Source organism: Chiloscyllium punctatum, chromosome 39 (genome assembly GCF_047496795.1).
Source record: "Chiloscyllium punctatum isolate Juve2018m chromosome 39, sChiPun1.3, whole genome shotgun sequence".
In the NCBI taxonomy this organism is placed as follows: domain Eukaryota; kingdom Metazoa; phylum Chordata; class Chondrichthyes; order Orectolobiformes; family Hemiscylliidae; genus Chiloscyllium; species Chiloscyllium punctatum.
In genome coordinates this window covers 12,212,846-12,227,375 of record NC_092777.1, presented here as the reverse complement: position 1 = coordinate 12,227,375, position 14,530 = coordinate 12,212,846, and the positions used below count along the sequence as shown (strand labels likewise).

General features: G+C 45.3%; 1 protein-coding gene and 1 long non-coding RNA gene across 2 annotated transcripts in view; one reads left to right on the top strand and one right to left on the bottom strand.

Annotated features, from left to right (window-relative positions):
* Positions 1–12,653, bottom strand: part of mrpl38 (mitochondrial ribosomal protein L38) — a 31,031-nt gene extending 18,378 nt beyond the window's left edge. The window contains exons 1-2 of the mRNA XM_072558204.1: positions 12,412–12,653; positions 10,283–10,459 (exon numbers count right to left, since the gene is read on the bottom strand). Coding sequence (XP_072414305.1) covers positions 10,283–10,459; positions 12,412–12,505 — 271 coding nt within the window. The 5' untranslated portion in view covers positions 12,506–12,653. The remainder of the gene's footprint in view (positions 1–10,282; positions 10,460–12,411) is intronic.
* A 104-nt stretch (positions 12,654–12,757) lies between these two features.
* LOC140463828 (uncharacterized) overlaps positions 12,758–14,530 on the top strand; it is a 72,844-nt gene continuing 71,071 nt past the window's right edge. Inside the window, exon 1 of the long non-coding RNA XR_011954784.1 lies at positions 12,758–12,979. This is a non-coding gene — a long non-coding RNA (uncharacterized lncRNA). The remainder of the gene's footprint in view (positions 12,980–14,530) is intronic.

Genomic DNA, 14,530 nt, shown 5'->3' with positions numbered 1-14,530 from the left:
GTCCATCACCAAGAGTAGCTCCTACAGCACATAGCTGCTAGTCTACACCTGCCGCAGTTGGTGAGGGAATCAATTAGCGGGCAAAATTACTTGGTGTGGGCTAAATGGGGTAGATATTGAACAGATCTAGCGGCTCAAAACTAAGCTTCCATGAGACACTGTGTACCATCAACAGGGGTAGCACTGTATTGAATCACAGTCAATAACCATAGAACCTGACATATCCTGCAATATACCTTTATCAGCAAGTCTGGAGACCGATTCTGATTCAAAGAGGAATACAGAAGAGCATGCTAGGATCACTACGAGGTACACCTAATCATGAGATGTCAACCTAGTGAAGCTATAACATATGCCTACATGTATGCTAAATAACAGAAGCAACACATTATAGTCAAAACCAAGCAATTTCACAACTGCTTTAGATAAAAACTCTGTAATCTTGCCACATTCAATCAAATGGCTGACCAGAGAAGAAGATTCCAAACACATCAACTTCAATGATGGCAGCTTGGCAATTCAGTGCAAAAGAGAAGACTGAAGGTGTCACAAGTATCTTAAGTCAAAAGTTCTACTGGATGACCCATCTTAGCCTCCTTCAGAGGTTCCCAGAATCACAGATTCCAGTCTTCAACCAATTTGATTCATTCAATGTGATATCAAGGAAAAGCTGAAGACACCGGATACTGCAAGGGGTCTGGGCCCCAATGCTGCAGATGTAGAGCTGACAGTTTGAGCTTAGGAACAAGAGAAGTCTCCGTCCAGGACATTAATTGTGGTTGGCATGGTGGCTCAGTGGTTAGCACTGCTGCCTCACAGCGCCAGGGACCCAGGTTCAATTTCAGCCTCTGGCGCCTGTCTGTGTGGAGTTTGCATGTTCTCCCCGTGTCTGCGTGGGTTTTCTCTGGGGTGCTCCGGTTTCCTCCCACAGGCCAAAGATGTGCAGGATAGGTGAATTGGCCATGCTAAATTGCCCATAATGTTAGATGTATTAGTCAGAGGGAAATGGGTCTGAGTGGGTTACTCTTTGATGGGTCGGTGTGGCTGAAGGGCCTGCTTCCACACTGTAGGGAATCTAATCTAAATGAAGAGTGCAGGAGGAGATGACAGAGATAGTACCAGGTATACTTTAAACAAAGGTGTCAATCTGATGAGGTAAATCACAGGACAACACAATGTCAAGTAGCATATGACAGACAGAACTCAGCAACTCCATGACCAACCAATCAAATACAAACTCTGTAATCTTGCCATATTGGAGGTGGAAGTTCCATAAATATCCACAACTTCAGTGATAAGGGTGCCCAGTAAATCAGTACAAAAGATAAGGGTGCAGTATGATCAGCCGTCAGTGTCCTGTGGATGGTTGCCAGGCTTCAGCCAATTCCATTCGCTACATTTCACATCAAATAGTGGCTGAAGGGACTGAGTACTACAAATGCTATTGCCCCTGAAAATATTTTGGCAACTTTTTTTTGCAACAGACTTAGTACTGTTAGAAAACTGGTATCTACTCAGCAATATGGAAAATTTATATCTGTAAAAAACAGGACAAATCCCATCTGGCCAATTACCAACCCATCAATCTACACTCAATTATCAAAAAGTGATAGAAGATGTTGTTAACAGTGCTATTAGGAATATTCAACAATAAATGCTCCCTGGTGCGCAATTTGGTGTCTGCCAGTGCAGTTCAGCTCCTGATCTTATTATATCCTTGGTCTAAGCAGGAACAAAAGATCTAAATTCCAGAGGTGAGGTGAGTGGTTGACCTGGACACAAAAGCCATACTTAATGGAATGAGCCATCAAACAGCCTTAGCAAAGCTGCAGTCAATGGGAACACGGGGGTGAGGAGGCAATAAGTGCCAAGCAATGGCCACCTATAACTGCATGACGTGGGAGCTGCTGGATCCAACTTTGGTTCACGTGACAACATCTGCAACAAGTGTTAGTTGCTTGAGGAACTCAGGATCAGAGTTATGAGCTGGAGTCTGAGCTTCAAATACTGCAACACATCAGGCAGGGAGAGATACTGTGTTTCACGAGGCAGTCACACCCCTTAAATTAACTACCTTGGATTCTGTCAGTGATCAGGGACAGGAAGGTGTGATTATTAGGGAGGCAGAGAGAGACCCAGGAGGTAGTGCTAAAGAAGCCTCAGCCCTTAAGCTTGACTAACAGGTTTAAGATTGTTGCTAGGAGAAGGTGAGGACTGCAGATGCTGGAGATCAGAGCTGAAAAATGCAGTGCTGGAAAAGCGCATTTTTCAGATTCCTGAAGAAGGGCTTATGCCCGAAACGTCGATTCTCCCGCTCCTTTGGATGCTGCCTGACCTGCTGCGCTTTTCCATCAACACATTTTTCAGTTAAGATTGTTGCTCTCTGTGTGGATGAGAGTGGGGGCTGTGGGGAAGATGAGTAGACTGACCATAGTGCCATTGTACTGGGAGCTATTCAAAAGGAGGGAGAAAAGAGAAATGTACAACAGTCCACCCGCACCCGCACCCGCAGGGGATACGTTCCAAGACCTGGCACAAAGCCCAAAACCACGGATAGTAGTGAACCCACTCATTTAAATGGGGAAACGTTCCTCTCCGGCAGCCCCTAGACCCTGGTTCCTGAATGTTCCATATAATAAGTTTGGGCCATGGTAAACAGTGAGTAACCAAATTTGCAGATACGGCAGTCGCCCTAGTTGTAATCAGGGATTGTATAGACAAGGGAATCAACATTGTTCTCTCTGTGGCCAGGATCAAGAGTCCCGAAGACTGTGATGCCTGCCTAATGCCATGGTTCAGGATATCTTATCTGGGTTGCACAGAATTTGGAGTGGGAGGGGCAAGATCCAGTTGTCGTGGTCCACAGAGGTATCAGTGATATAAGCAGAAAAAAGGTACTGTGAGGGAATATGAACAGCTATGGGCTAAATTAAAAAAGCAGAATCAAAAAGGGAATAGTCTAAAGATTACTACCTGATCAACATGCAAATCGCCACATAATCAATCAATAAGGTTAAAGGAATAAACACACCGCTCAAAGATTGGTGTGGAAGGAATGGGCTCAAATTCACGGGACATTGACACCTGTACTGAGGAAGGAGGGAGCTGTTCCAATGGGACAGACTCCACTTGAATCATGCTGAGACCAGAGTGCTGGTGAATCACAGTGAGGGCTGTGGACAGGGCTTTCAACTGAATAGTGACAGATCGCTTCTGCTACATGGAAAATTATGGCAAAAGTTAAGGGTGGCAACTATGCTCAGCAGAAGTTATTAAAACTTCCAGAATAACTAATAAAACAGCAAGTATAGAAAGGGTCAGGAATCTAACCTCAGGCACAGCACAGGTGGTGGCAATGATGAGAAGGGGGCCAGTCAATACAGGACTGACGCTGTTGTATTTAAATGCAGGCAGTATTCAAAATAAGGGAAATCAGCTTGTACCTCAGTTTCTTGTATCTGACAATTTCAATCTGAATATCACAGAGTCTCAGCTGCAAGGGTATCAGGGCTAGGAACTAAACACCCAAGAGTGCATGTCCTATTGAAGGAACAGACAGATGGGCGGGGGGGGGGGGGGGGGGGGGGGGGGGAAGGGTTGTCTTCTTAGTAAGAAATGAAATGAAATGAAATCAATATTAAGAAATGATACAGAGTCAGAAGGTGTAGAATCTGTGTGGGTAGAGTTGAGGAATCGCAAAGGGAAAAAGACCCTGATGGGAGTTGTGTACAGGCCTCCCAGCAGTTGTCAGGAGGTGAGGAAGAAAATAACTCAGGAGATAGAAAAGGCATGTAAGAAAGGCACTACTTACAGTAATCATGGGGACTTCAATATGCAGATAGATTGGGAAAATTGGGTTGGTAACGATCTCAAGGAATTTGAGAAATGTCTACAAGATCATATTTTGAGTAGCTTCTGGTACAGTCCATGAGGGAATAGGCAATTCTGGATTTGGTGATGTATAATGAGGCAGACTTGATTAGGGAGCTTAGGGTGAAGGAACCCTCTTGGAGGCACTGACCATAGCATGATAGAATTCACACTGCAGTCTGACAGGGAGAAGCTGAAATCAGATGTAATAGAATTACAATTTAGTAAAGGTAACTACAAAGACACGATGTGGAGATACTGGTGTCGGACTGGGGTGGACAAAGTTAAAAAGCACACAACACCAGGCGATAGTCCAAAAGGTTTATTTCAAAGTACAAGCTTTCTGAACACCGCTCCGTCATCAGCTACCTGACTAAGGCGCAGCGGACCAAAAGCTATGCTTCCAAATAAACCTGTTGGACTATAACCTGGTGTTGTGACATTTTTATCGACAAAGACATGAGGGAGGAGCTGGCCAGAGTTGATTGGAAGGGGAACCTAGCAGGGAAGATGGTGGAGCAGCAATGGCAGGAGTTTCTGCAAGTAATTTGGGAGGCACAGCAGAAATTCATCCCAAGGAAGATTAAATATACTGAGGGAAGGACCAGACAACCACAACGGATAAGCGAAGTCAGGGACAGCATAAAAGCAAAAGGAAAAGCATATAATGTGGTCAGGTTGTTAAAAATCAGCAGAGGATAACCAAAAGAGCAATAAGGGGGAGGGAGGAGATGAAATGTGAGAGTAAGCGAGCCAGTAATATAAAATAAGATTGTAAAGGTTTTTTTTAAGATATTGCGATGACGCTACTCCTTTAACAAGGTTATGCTGTCCTTGGCTTTTTTTTTCCAGAGGGGTCATAAAAGACTTCAAAAAGTCTGGGGTTGAAGGGTTACAGGGCCCAATTTGATGATAGCTAACAGATACTGCCTCAGGCAAAAAGCTTTTAGGTTTTTAAAAAAAAAATCACTTGTCCAATGAAAGGGGAGTGACCAGTTCTCCCAGTTCAGCTTTTCTCTGGTTTGGTCAGCAAGCAGGCAGGCAGTTGGAAAAGCTGCAAGAACCCAAAGCAGCAGGCTGATCCTCCTCCTCTCTCTCTCTCTCTCTCTCTTTCTTTCTCCCTCTCTCTCTGACATCTCTCCTGTAAGACACTGGGTTTGATTTTACCTTTTGTGCCAAGCAGTGTTTATGGTGATTGCTGCAAGTATTTGAACTAGCATCATTAAGTTGGGATAATTAAGTTGGGTTTTCGGATAGATTAAGTTATTCAGTATTCTGTTCTCCTTGGTTTGTGTTTCATTTGGCAATCTTGTAAATAAATTGATTTGTTTAAAACTACATCCCTCCTTGAATATCCAGGTTACACCTGCTTAAAACAACTAGCAAAGTTAGGGTATGGGTTACTTTCTTGAAATGTTTTGAGGGGGTCTGGCCTGGCCATAACAATATCTAAATTTCTGAGAGACAAGAGTGGACACTGGACCCTGGAAAATTGGGTTGGAGAAGTAGTAATGGGGACAAAGAAATGGCAGAGAAATTGAATAGATACTGTGTGTCAGTTTTCACAGTGAAAGACACAGCTATATAATAGAACTTCAAGAGAGTCAGGGGACAGAGCTTTGTGGTCATCAGTAAGGAGAAGGTGCTGGGGAGGTTGAAAGGCTTGAAAGTACATAAACCACCCCAGATCAGACAGATTACACCCCAGGAGTCTGAAGGAAAACAAAAGATGCTGGAAATCACAGTAGATCAGGCAGCATCTATGGAGAGAGACAATGCTAACATTGCCTTTTTTTCCTTCTCTCTCCTCTCCCCCACATCCCCCCACCCCGTTTCCCTGTGGATGCTGCCTGACCCACTGTGATTTTCAGCATTTTTTGTTTTCAGTACAGACTCCAGCATCGGCAGTAAAATGCTCTGAGATAGCGGAGGGGATTGTAGAGGCTTTGATGGTGGTCTTTCGGGAATCACTGGAGTCAGGGAGGGCGCCAGAGAATAGGAGAATGACTAATATAACACTCCTGCATATAAAGGGAGGGGAGCAGAGGACAAGAAATGATAGGCCAGTTAGCCTGACCTCAGTCATTGGCAAGATTTTAGAATCAATTCTTAAGAATGAAATTGTGGAGTATTTGGAAGTGCATCATAAAATAGGGCTGAGTCAGCACAGCTTTGCCAAGGGGAGGTCATTCTTGACAAATCTCAGAATTCTTTGAGATATTGAGATAGTTAGACAAAGGAGAGCCAGTGCACCTGATCTATTTGGATTTCCAGAAGGCCTTTGACAAGGTTCTGCACAGGAGGCTGCTAAATAAAATAAGAGCCCATCATTTTTGGGCACGATTACTGGTATAACAGACAAAGGAATTTCTTTCAGCTGACTAGTGGAGATCTGCATGGGTCAGCGTTGGGACCACAACTATTTACATATACATTAACAAACTGGACGAAGGAACTGATGGCATTGGGTCATCTGCAAACTTAACCACAATGTTACGTGGAGTACTGGCTAGTGTTGAAGAAGTGGGAAGACTGCAGAAAGACTTAGGCAGGCTCAGTGAGTGGGCAAAAAAAGTGGCAGGTAAGGTTGACTTTGGTATGAAGAATACAGGTGTAGACTATTCTCTAAGTGGGGAAAAGGCTTCGGAAATCTGAAGCACAAAGGGACTTTACAGTCCTGTTTCGGGATTCTCTTAAGTTTATCATGCAGGTTCAGTTAGCAGTTAGAAGGCAAATGCAATGTTAGGATTCGTTTTAAAAGGGTTACAATACAAGAGCAGTAATGTACTGCCAAGGCTGCATAAGGCTCTGGTCAAACTGCATTTGGAATATTGTGAACAGTTTTGATCCCTGTATCGAAGGAAAGATGTGCTGGCTTTGGAGAGGTTTCAAATGAGGTTTATAAGAGTGTTCTTGGGAACGACAGGCTTGTCATGAGGAGCGGTTGAGGACTCGGAGTCTGCACTCAATGGAGTTTAGAAGGATTAAGATGATCTAATTGAAATATATATACACAGCATGGTAGCAAGCCATTCAGCCAATCAAGTCGACATTGACCCTCCAAAGAACATCCCACCCAGACCCACCCCCACTCTATGCCTGCATTCCCCATGGCTAATTCACTTAGATTGCACATCCCTGGACATTGAGCAATTTAGCATGACCAATTCACCTGCCAGTCCATATTTGGATTACGGGAGGAAACCGGAGAAACCCACAGACACGAGGAGAATGTGCACATTCCACATAGACAGTTACTCGAGGCTGGATTCGAACCCCAGTCCTTGATGCTGTGAGGCAACAGTGCTAACTCGTGAGCTACCATGCTGCCCCCCAAAAAAACCTGGTAGAATACAGAGGCCTGGATAGTGTGAACGTGGGGAAGATGTGCCCACTAGGGAGAGGTTAGGACCTGAAGGCACAGTCCCAGACTGAAGGGCCAACCCTTTAAAACTGGGATGAGGAGGAATTTCTTCCACCAGAGGATGATTATTCTGCGGAACTCAGCCTCCACAGCCCTCTGTGGCAATAAGTCATTGAGTGTCGTTAAGACAGAGATTGATAGGTTCTTAATTGCTAAGGGGACCACGGGTTATAGGGAAAAGGCTGGAGAATAGGATCGAGAAACATATCAGCCATGATCAAATGGCAGAACAGACTCAATGGGCCGAATGGCCTAATTATGCTCTTATCTCAGAGGTATGATACAACCATTGCCCCTTGACATTCAATGGCATCACCATAGTTGGATTCCCCCCCACTGTCAACATCTGGGACTACCACTGACCAAAAACTGAACCGAATCAGCCATATAAAAACTAAAACTATAAGAGTAGATGACAGCCTGGGAATTGAGGCGAGTAGCTCACCTCCTAAGTTCTCAAAGCCTGTCTGATGTCTCAAAGGCATAGGTCAGCAGTGTTGTGGAATACTCTGCACTTGTCTGGCTGATTGCTATTCCAACAACACTCCAGATACTTGAAGCAGTCTGTTCTTCTGGCACCTACCAAAAATCTTTAAAATTTACCTTCTGCATTGTTGTTGCACAGAGATAGCTATGTGTACCACCTACAAGATGCACTGCAACATCTCACCAGGGCTCTTTAGACAGCACCATCCAAAACAGTGACAAGAGAGGCAAACACCTCGGAACATGTTACATGCAAGTTCCCCTCCAAAAATTAAATGATCCTGACTTTGACACACATTGTCATTTCTTCACTGACACTAGGTAAAAACCATGGAACTCCCTTCTGAAAAGCATGGTTGTTTCTACATTACTTAGATTGCAGCAATTCAACAACAATCAATGGAAGATTGTCCATAAAAGCTGGTGTAATCAAAGACACTCACATTGCATTAAAAGAGTTTTTAAAATGTTACGTGAGGATCTGAAACCTGAATAGAGGCTGAGGTAACTAGTTGTTGTCAGGAACAACTACTTAATAGATGCTCTTAATAACTTAGGTGGCAATAAAATGGCTTCTTGATGCAAATAACATGACAAAATGGCTTCTCGGCTGCAAGTTGACAATTCTGCTAAAGCTGCATAAATGGCTTTTAAGTTACTAACTGCTAATTCTGCTACAACTTCATAATTGACTAACCACAGTCTGCTTCAATAGAGATTAGCAGACAATGGTCCCTTTACAGCATAGAAATAACTCGACTAGATAAGACGTTACTGGCCATCCTAACTGACCTTCAGATGCAGGTAATATGGCTTGGTTAGTGAGATAAGGATGAGTGTTAGAAAACAAAGTTGGTTCCCAGGACATATCACTGGACCAAGTAACAGTCAAATAAAACTGTATAGTGTATCGATTGGCAATTGTTTGAATGTACTATGCGATCATGGCCTGTACCCTTCTTTAAGAAAAGTATAAAAATGTCTTTGTTTTAAGGCATGTGTGCAGCTCCTTCGAGGAATATGGATGTACACACCTCTGTTTCCAGATGCTCAGTACTCATCCTTATGAAAAAATAAAGAATGAAGTCTTAAAGAACCAAACTGATTGTGTGTGCTATTGACCGATCATGGAACAGATGCCTGTCCCCAACCCCCCACCCGGGGGGAGTCCAGATCTCACACGCTTTCCAACACTGCGTAAACTTGCAAAGCTATGTCCTGCCCACAATAAACAATTATGTGATAGAGCCAGTTTTGGACTGGGGTGGACAAAGTTAAAAAAAAAATCACATAACACCAGGTTATAATCCATCAGGTTTATTTGTAAGCACCAGCTTTCGGAGCACTGCTCTTTCATCAGATAGTTGTGTCTTATGGCCCTGCTTCACAACCACCTGATGAAGGAGTAGTGCTCCGAAAGCTAGTGCCTTCAAATAAACCTGCCTGACTATAATCTGGTGTTGTGTTATTTTTAACTTTGGCTATAATAAACAAGACAAATGCATAGCAGTCATTTACTGCCATATCAGTCAATCATGCACAAAGATGTCCAGGTAAAGTTGACAGTATTCCATGACACGCCTTTGATAGGCTTGTGACCTGGCCAGCCGGTTTTGGGAAGACGGGTGAATTACTCACCACAGAATTCCCAGCCTCTGACTTGCTTTTGCAACCTCAGATGATTTTCTGCTCTGATGAACCCACAGCATATTCATTGCTCACTTCTGTTTTGGAGTGAGACTGTTGTGGTTCTGTTCACCAAGCTGGGAATTTGTCTTGCAAACGTTTCGTCCCCTGTCTAGGTGACATCCTCAGTGCTTGGGAGCCTCCTGTGAAGCGCTTCTGTGATGTTTCCTCTGGCATTTATAGTGGCCTGTCTCTGCCGCTTCCGGTTGTCAGTTCGAGCTGTCCGCTGTAGTGGCCGGTATATTGGATCCAGGTCGATGTGTTTGTTGATAGAGTCTGTGGATGAGTGCCATGCCACTCATGGCACTCATCCACAGACTCTATCAACAAACACATCGACCTGGACCCAATATACCGGCCACTACAGCGGACAGCTCGAACTGACAACCGGAAGCGGCAGAGACAGGCCACTATAAATGCCAGAGGAAACATCACAGAAGCGCTTCACAGGAGGTTCCAAAGCACTGAGGATGTCACCTAGACAGGGGACGAAATGTTTGCAAGACAAATTCCCAGCTCGGCGAACAGAACCACAACAACGAGCACCCGAGCTACAAATCTTCTCCCAAACTTTAGAGAGAGACTCTTGATGAAGCAACCAATTTAGACTATTTTGTGTAACTGAGTGGAAAACGGCCAAAGTCACCTTATTAAATAGCCACACCTCTGAAAAAGACATATTTCACTAGCTTCATTTAGAGAAAAGCCAATATCCCCAGAGACAAAAGGTGAAGCTCCAGAAATACATCCCATACGTTTCCTTCTAAATGCTTCTAAGATATCTTGGTGCAATACCCATAATCAATTGGAACTTACCAGGTTCCTGTGTGTACTGCTTATACGTCTTCCACCAGGTTGGCTGTCGGCTCTTCTCCTCTGCCACCTGCAGATATCGAGCATAACTACGATACTTTTCGAGGGACTCCAGGTTTGTCACATCGATGTCTTCATTGGGCATTGGCCCCAGTGGAGCTGCACGTTTACAAAGCACGGCTGGAAGAGAAATATACTCAATAACAAACACCACAATGACCTGCATACTTAGGACTAGCAAAAGAGTTGCTGAATATATGATGTGCTTCAGTGGCTGTCACTGCCTCACTTGGCTTGCTGCTGAAAACTGGATTGTTCAATGTTGTTTTGGCCATGCACTCTCCTCAAACTTGTTCATTCAAGTCTTCTCTCTGGTAATAGTAAGTCATCCATGTGTTTATCAATCTATGTTTGGTCATGGTCAGGCAACACTGTTGTTACAGCTTTCATCTTGGTGTTCAAAACACTTCATGGCCTCTCATGTCCTTCTTTCCGATTTCCTCATGCCAACGTTGACAGCCAAATCTACAGCTCTAAACCTGGGCTTCTGCCTCCCTCCTCCTTGAACATTCTTTTTGAAACTTGCAACTTTGATCAAGCCATTATCTCCCAATATTAAATTTTCTATGGCAACTTTCCGGTGAAGCACAGTGGGCCATCGGTATTACTTTAAAAGGTGCAACATAACAGCAAATTGTTGTTTGATAATTGTTAAGGTCTTCTATCTTTGGCAATGCAGCAGACAGGGAACGCTGCACTGTGCTGAGCCAGGCAGTTAGAGGGCAATAAAAATACATGGTGCAGAGCAGGCTGCAAAGATAAAAGATGAGTAAGATTTGAATACTAGGTCATGGATTCTGAAGCTGACGTATCTGCGGTTCTGGTTTCTGCTGTTTCAGTCATCAGCAGTTTACTGCAGCCCTAATATATTACAGGGAACATTCCAGAACCAGGGACCACAGGGCTGCTGGGAAGGTGAATTTCCAATTTAAATGAATGGGTTCGCGACTATCCACGGTTTCGAGCTTAGTCTTCGAATGTATCCCCGCAGGTACAGAGAGACTACTGTACTAGGAAGTCATTAAAAGCTGGCATGAACCAGAATGATAGGAGAAGCTTCATAGGAGAGACAGTGTGGGCACACTGCTCTGCACTCTGCCTCCTGTAGAATCTGGAGATGAGCAAAGCAGCTAGGAGGATGAAGATTTCAGGGGCAGTAGTATTAAAACAAGTGCAAAAAAAACATGAGGTAGAAATAGGGGGACTTGGTGATGTACTCAATGTGGAGTTCTGCCTCAGCTCCGAATCATGCAAACTCCTCTGTTTGCTTAAGGTAACATCAGAGGTGGGAAGAAGTAGAAGCTGGAGGCGAATATTTTGATGGCATCATGCTATCATCCCATGCAGGGGTAGCACGGTGGCTAGCACTGCTGTCTCACAGCACCAGGGACCCTGGTTCGATTCCAGCTCAGTAAGTTTGCTATGTGGAGTTTGCATGCTCTCCCCGTGTCTGCATGGGTTACCTCTGGAGTTCCTGCTTCCTCCAACAATCCAAAGATGTGCAGGTTAGGTGAGTTGGCCATGCTAAATTGTTCATTATAACTAGACTAGTCTGGGGTAAATATAGGATGGTAGGAGATAGGTCCAGGTGGGTTACTCTTCTGAGGGTCGGTGTGGACTCGTTGGGCCAAAGGACTTGTTTCCACGCCTTAGAGATTCTATGCTAGTGGGACATATAATTGCCCTTGAAGGCTGCAGGGACATTACGGGGAGATAACAAAACATGGTCTGTAGGACAACTGGGAAGAAATCTCAGTGATGTTAACATTCCCACTGATAACATTCTCAATTAAATAACGACAGCTCAAGTACTGCCCTATCACTCTAGTGCTTGAGTCTGTCTGTCTGTCTCTATTATTTCCTTTAAGGGGGAGGGGGGGGGGGGGATTAGTTACCTTTGCAGTCAGGGTGTACACAGCACATTGTAACCAGACTGGCCTCAGTGGCCCTGAGCGATGGAGCTGCACTCAGACGGTTCCCATGGTGACGCGACCTGACGACCTCTGGGTTTTTTTCTATCTCAGTTCACGAGGATATTGCAGCCCCACAGTATCCCGCCGCAGCCCACTCACCGGTGCCCGTCACCGTCCTGACCGGCTCCAAGACCCTCAGGCTCCGCACCAAGCCACTCAACAGTCCGGCTCCCATCCTCACCAACACCGCCATCTTCCTCCGTCGAGGTCCGCCAGTATCCCGTCAGCCACCGGCCCGCTCACGGCCCTCGACCAGTATCCCGTCAGGCCCTGGCCGTTGGACCGCCCACGATAGTCGCCAGTATCCCGTCAGGCCCTGGCCGTTGGACCGCCCACGATAGTCGCCAGTATCCCGTCAGGCCCTGGCCGTTGGACCGCCCACGATAGTCGCCAGTATCCCGTCAGGCCCTGACCGTTGGACCGCCCACGATAGTCGCCAGTTTCTCGTCAGCCCCTGGATATGGGCCCTCTCGGCCGTCCTCCAGTATCCCGTCAGCCCCTGATTATCGGCCCTCCCACGGCGATCCGCCAGCATCCCGTCAGCCTTTGGTGATTGGCCCTCCCACGGTGGTCTGCCAGTATCCCATCATCCTTGGGAGGTTTGCTGGATGACAATGGCGTGTAGGATTCAGATTAATTTACTGAGGCTGTGGCCCAGTGAGAGAAGGTCAGTTAGAAAGTAAGGCAGCTGACTCACTGAGATGAAGGCTCAGCTCTGCTAAGTTTATAAAATCCACGGAAATACGACTTGGTTAAACGGGCTGAAGTAAAACAAAGAACTGTGGATTCGAAACAAAAGCAGAAAGTCCTGGTGAGGGTCTGGCAGCGTCTGTGGGGAGAGAGAGACAGTTAACTCCGTCTGAAGGAGGGCCGCTGGACTCCAAACTTTAACTGGTGTTTCTGCCCCCACTGATGCTGCCAGGCCTGGGGGGCTGAGTTTCTCCAGCAATCTCTGTTTATGTTTCTGGGAAACTCTGTGGTCCGCGAGTCACAGGGATGTACAGCACAGAAACAGACCCTTCGGCCCATCCCGACCCAGATATCCCAACCCAATCTAGTCCCACCTGCCAGCACCCGGCCCCATATCCCGCCAAACCCTTCCTATTCATATACCCATCCACGTGCCTCTTAAATGTTGTACCAGGCTCCACCACATCCTCATTCCATAAACACACCCCCATCCCCTGAGGAAAAGATTTTGTCTATTTATCCTATCAATGTCCCCCATGATTTTATAAACCTCTGTAAGGTCAACACTCCAGAGAAAATAGCTCTGGTCTATTCAGGTTCTCCATATAGCTCAAACTCTCCAACCCTGGCAACATCCTTTCAAGTTTCACAACATCCAGGGAGACCAGAATAGTACGCAGTATTCCAATAGTGGCCTAACCAAAGTACATGACCTCCCAATACCTTGTACTCAATGCACTGACTGATAGGGGAAAGCATACCAAACACCACCTTCACTATCCTATCTACCTGCGATTTCACTTTCAAGGAACTATGAACCTGCACTCCAAGGTCTGTTTGGACAGCTACACTCCCAGGGCCCTACCATTAAGTGTATAATCCTGCCTTGATTTGCCTTTCCAAAGTGTAGTACCTCGCATTTATCTAACTCCATCTGCCACTCCCCAGCCCATTGGCCCATCTGATCAAGATTCCATTGTACTCTGAGGTAACCTTCTTTGCTGTCCCTTACACCTCCAATTTTGCTGCCATCTGCAAACTTACTAACTATACCTCTTATGCTCATATCCAAATCATTTATATAAATGACGAAAAGCAGTGGACCTAGCACCGATCCTTGTGGCACACTGCTGGCCTCCAGTCTGAAAAGCATCCCTCCAGCACCATCCTCTGTCTTCTAGCTTTGAGCTAGTTCTCCCTGTAGTCCATGTGATCTAACCTTGCTAACCAGTCTACCATGAGGAACCTTGTTGAACCTTGACCCATATAGATCACATCCACCACTGTGCCCTCATCAATCTTCTTTGTTACTTCTTCAAAAAATTCAATTAAGTTAGTGACACACAAAGCCATGTTGACTATCCCTAATCAGTTCTTGCCTTTCCAATTACATGTAAATCCTATCCCTCAGGATTCCCTCCAACAACTTGCCCATCACTGATATCAGGCTCAACAATCTATAGTTCCCTGGCTTTTTCTTACCACCTTTTTAAAATAGTGGCATCACATTAACCAACTTCCAATCTTC